The 3,456-nt window shown below is 39.1% G+C and overlaps 1 protein-coding gene across 1 annotated transcript; it reads right to left on the reverse strand.

Moving 5' to 3' along the window:
* Positions 1 to 1,747: 1,747 nt before the first annotated feature.
* Positions 1,748 to 3,035, reverse strand: LOC107900395 (cytochrome c6, chloroplastic). The gene is made up of 6 exons (XM_016826009.2): positions 2,808 to 3,035; positions 2,576 to 2,702; positions 2,348 to 2,442; positions 2,227 to 2,258; positions 2,100 to 2,163; positions 1,748 to 2,020 (listed from the first exon to the last, which is right to left on the reverse strand). Exons 1-6 carry the CDS (start codon positions 2,865 to 2,867, stop codon positions 1,880 to 1,882), a joined length of 519 nt encoding a protein of 172 aa, XP_016681498.1. The 5' UTR covers positions 2,868 to 3,035; the 3' UTR covers positions 1,748 to 1,879.
* Between the last annotated feature and the right edge of the window lie 421 nt (positions 3,036 to 3,456).

The raw sequence follows: 3,456 nt of genomic DNA on the forward strand, positions 1-3,456 counted from the left end.
TGTCCGAAGAAATCCGCGCTTAATGAGAAGCCGGTGGGTAAGGCCTTGGTACTTGGTTCGAGCGCAAGGGGTGTCGAAGCCAAGGAGGCCGAAAGTGAGAAGAAGTTAGTGGAGTGCTTCTTGTGTCATGGTCTGCATAGGTTGCGGAAGTGTCCGAGAAAGTCTGTCATCGAGGGGAACGATGGAGTAGACAAGGAGCCCAAGAAGCTTGGTTCGAGCAAGGGAAAAGCCGAAGCCAAGAGGGCAAAGAGGAGCAAAAAAAGCAATTAAAGTGCTTCTTGTGCCGTGGTCCGCATGAGTTGCGGAACTATCCAAAGCAAGCCGGAGTTAAAAGAAAGGCAACGCCTGAGCTTGGTGAGTCATCGGAGGGGCTTCCACCCAAGGAAGAGATGAGTTTGTCATCGGACTTAAAGGAAAGAGTTGCAATGAAAACAGTGAAGCTGGGACCAATGAGGCTCAAGTTGAATGAAGCGTCGGAGTTGGCCGAGTCATCGACAAGGCTTCCACCTATGGGAGAGGTGGGTGGTGCATCAGACTTCAAGGAAAAAGAAGTGATGCATGTGGGACAGTTGACCAGAGTAAATGCAAAGGTACATTCGGAACACTGTGATAGTGTTTTGCATTCTAACTCGTTGACTTGGCAAGAACGTAGGGCCCTTTTGAAGTTCTTGAACAAAGAGGCCGAGAGACTGTGGACAAAGCGAAGCCAAGGGTGGCGAATCACGAGGATTCTATTCGAGCAAAGTTAGAATGTGGACAAGCGAGTGACATAACTTCTTGTCATCGAAAGTAGGACGGTTCGAGTGAAGAAACGACATAAGCCGAAGCAAAAGTCCCGAAGGAAGGGAAAAGCTAAGGCGTCAAGATGAGACCAAGGCAAATCAAGTCAGTGCCATTCGGAAGTCACAACGAGGACGTTGCGAGAATGGGTGGGAGAGAATGTCATAGGCCGCAGTTTAAAGCCCGTGACCATCGCACCAAATGCATCCAATGGAGGTCTATTACTCAGATGAGGATCATTTGGCCTACAAGAACTGGCCCGATTCAAAGAGCTATTGGAGAAGCCTGTCAGATTGAAGCCTAGTTGGCCCGATAAGTAAGAAATGGGCTAATATGGTAACTAATCTTAGAAGATCATATCTTGTAAAGATTAGATTAGATTTGATAAAGCTTATCTTGTAAATCCCTAAACTTAAGGGATATGGTTAAATCTCATCCGTCGATGTAAATGTATCTTGACCGTCGGTTTTGGGGGAGCTCAACTATAAATAGAGAGCCTCCCCCTCAGTTGTACTCACTCCATTCATTGTTTCATTATTCTTTGTGAATAAGAGAATAGAGAACATTTACTCAAACACTTTGCGAGTGTTCTTTCTGTTGTTCTTTATTATTCTTTGTTGTTCTTCTTTTGGCACAATCGTTTCCGCTTTACAAATGGGTGCCTTGGAGGAGTTCTAAAGAATTCTCACTTTTGGGCGTAAAGGCTGACTTAGGCGAGTTTGGAGCAAACGGATCACTAAGGCCGCACGGTTTGCAAGACGAAAGGTCTAGCCTCGTGACACTTGTACTAACATATTGCATACGATGATTTGATTTTAAGTTTTATTGTTTAAAGAATTTTTTTTCTCAAGTATTATTAATACTTTTGTTTAGAGTTTAAAATTATATGATTGTTTAATTATGATGTAATTATATTATATTAGAGAACTAGAATTGCTTATGATTATAAGAGGACCTAATTACTATCTAATAATAACAGTTCCTCCAATTACATTTATGAAATGGGCAAGGTTTGATTTCATTCAAGATTCCAGATCAAGCCTTAAACATGAATGGATGTATATCTATCTGTTTGGATAGTTAGAGGTAAAACAAGAAATCAATCCCCATTACTTGCTACATTTGGCCACCCTTGATCAGCCTGTAACTTCACAAACTCAGCCAAGAGCTTGATTTCATCTTCCTTCAAACGTGGTCCAAATGTGCATTGTCCCCTCGGCGTGCAGCTCTCGCCAAACCCCTTCAAACAAACCACACAAATCATCATAAAAATGATAGATACAGTAAGGAGGATCTCAATTTTCTATGTAAATTCTTACAGGCATTCTTCCCTTGCCATAGTATGTGATACGGTATATATCGTCTTCAGTGACAACCCCATTCCTGTAGGATAGTCATTCAATCAAATAAGCTTTGAAAATATCTAATTCAAGAAGAACATATTACCTTTCTAGGTCCTTTGTAAAGAGTGTTGCACCCTAAAAATGAACATGGAAGGGTGGATTAGAGAGGAAATAATAGAAACAATGATCATCTATAGTCGATGAAATACAAAAAAGTGTCTCACTGGTTGAATTATGTTTCCACCTCCATCATGACATCCAATACAGGCCTGTCCAAACAATGTGGCCCCTCTCTGTATATCTACGCTTTGTGCAATAGCTGCATCCATGAGAAAGATATGACATTAACTAAGCGAAAATGCTCCTCAACAATCAGAATCACGATAGTTTTAAGCAATGAATTGGGTAGTTTCAGTTAAAGTGAGAGCAATGAATTGTGTGGGATTGGGTACCTGGGGTGTTGCAGATAGGAGATAAGGCCACGAATGCAGCAACAAGAGGTGGAAACATGTTCTTGAAATGCGGTATTTTAACTTGTTCGACATGTTTGAGCTTTGAAGGAGCTTGATTTGCATTACCCTTTGGAAACCCTCATTTTTTTATTCACTCAGTCGGCAACAACTTATATGATTCATAGACGCACACAATGGAGAAAGAAGGAGAATGGAAAGGGTAACATATTACCTTTACAAGGAGACAACGAGGGACGTAGCTGCAAGGAGACACTGCAGAAAGAATCTCCATTTTCTCTGTGTTTTAGTTGTCTGAAATTGAAATTGAAATTGAAATTGAAATCGAAGTGCCCCCAGGTCATGGAAGACAAGCTAATCAGTTCAAAGTGAAATAATATAGCCCAGCGATTTGGCCCAATTCTTCCATTTTCTATTTTGGGCTGGATTAAAATTGACCAAACATCAAAATCCCTTCATCATGAATATTTTTAAAATATTTTACCAAGATTTTTTAAAATTACAAATTATACTGATATTGTCCTCACAACCTTTTCAAGATTTTATCAAATTAATACCAATCTTTAGATTTTTAAACACATCATAATTTCTAATGTTATACCAGTATTTTTAATACATACCAACATTTATAAGGAATATCTTTAGATATTTTGATATATCAAAAATTTTCTTTTATCTCCGGTCTATGAAGACCATAGCTTATATCAAAATTTCTTACATTATAACAATATTTCTAACGTGATACTACCAAAATCTCTAAGTAAATACTAAAATTGTTAATCGAGACCAAAATCAAAATTTCTAAATCTCTAACCAAATATTGAAACCTCTAACATATAAATATTGAAATCTCTAACATATAC

Source organism: Gossypium hirsutum, chromosome D06 (assembly GCF_007990345.1).
Source record: "Gossypium hirsutum isolate 1008001.06 chromosome D06, Gossypium_hirsutum_v2.1, whole genome shotgun sequence".
In the NCBI taxonomy this organism is placed as follows: domain Eukaryota; kingdom Viridiplantae; phylum Streptophyta; class Magnoliopsida; order Malvales; family Malvaceae; genus Gossypium; species Gossypium hirsutum.

Coding starts and splice junctions, on each gene's coding strand:
- LOC107900395 (XM_016826009.2), bottom strand. CDS start 2,867: ATGGAGATTCTTTCTGCAGTGTCTCCTTGCAGCTACGTCCCTCGTTGT. Junction 2,703..2,807: donor CTCGTTGTCTCCTTGTAAAG/GTAATATGTTAC, acceptor GGGTTTCCAAAG/GGTAATGCAAATCAAGCTCC. Junction 2,443..2,575: donor TCCTATCTGCAACACCCCAG/GTACCCAATCCC, acceptor TCATGGATGCAG/CTATTGCACAAAGCGTAGAT.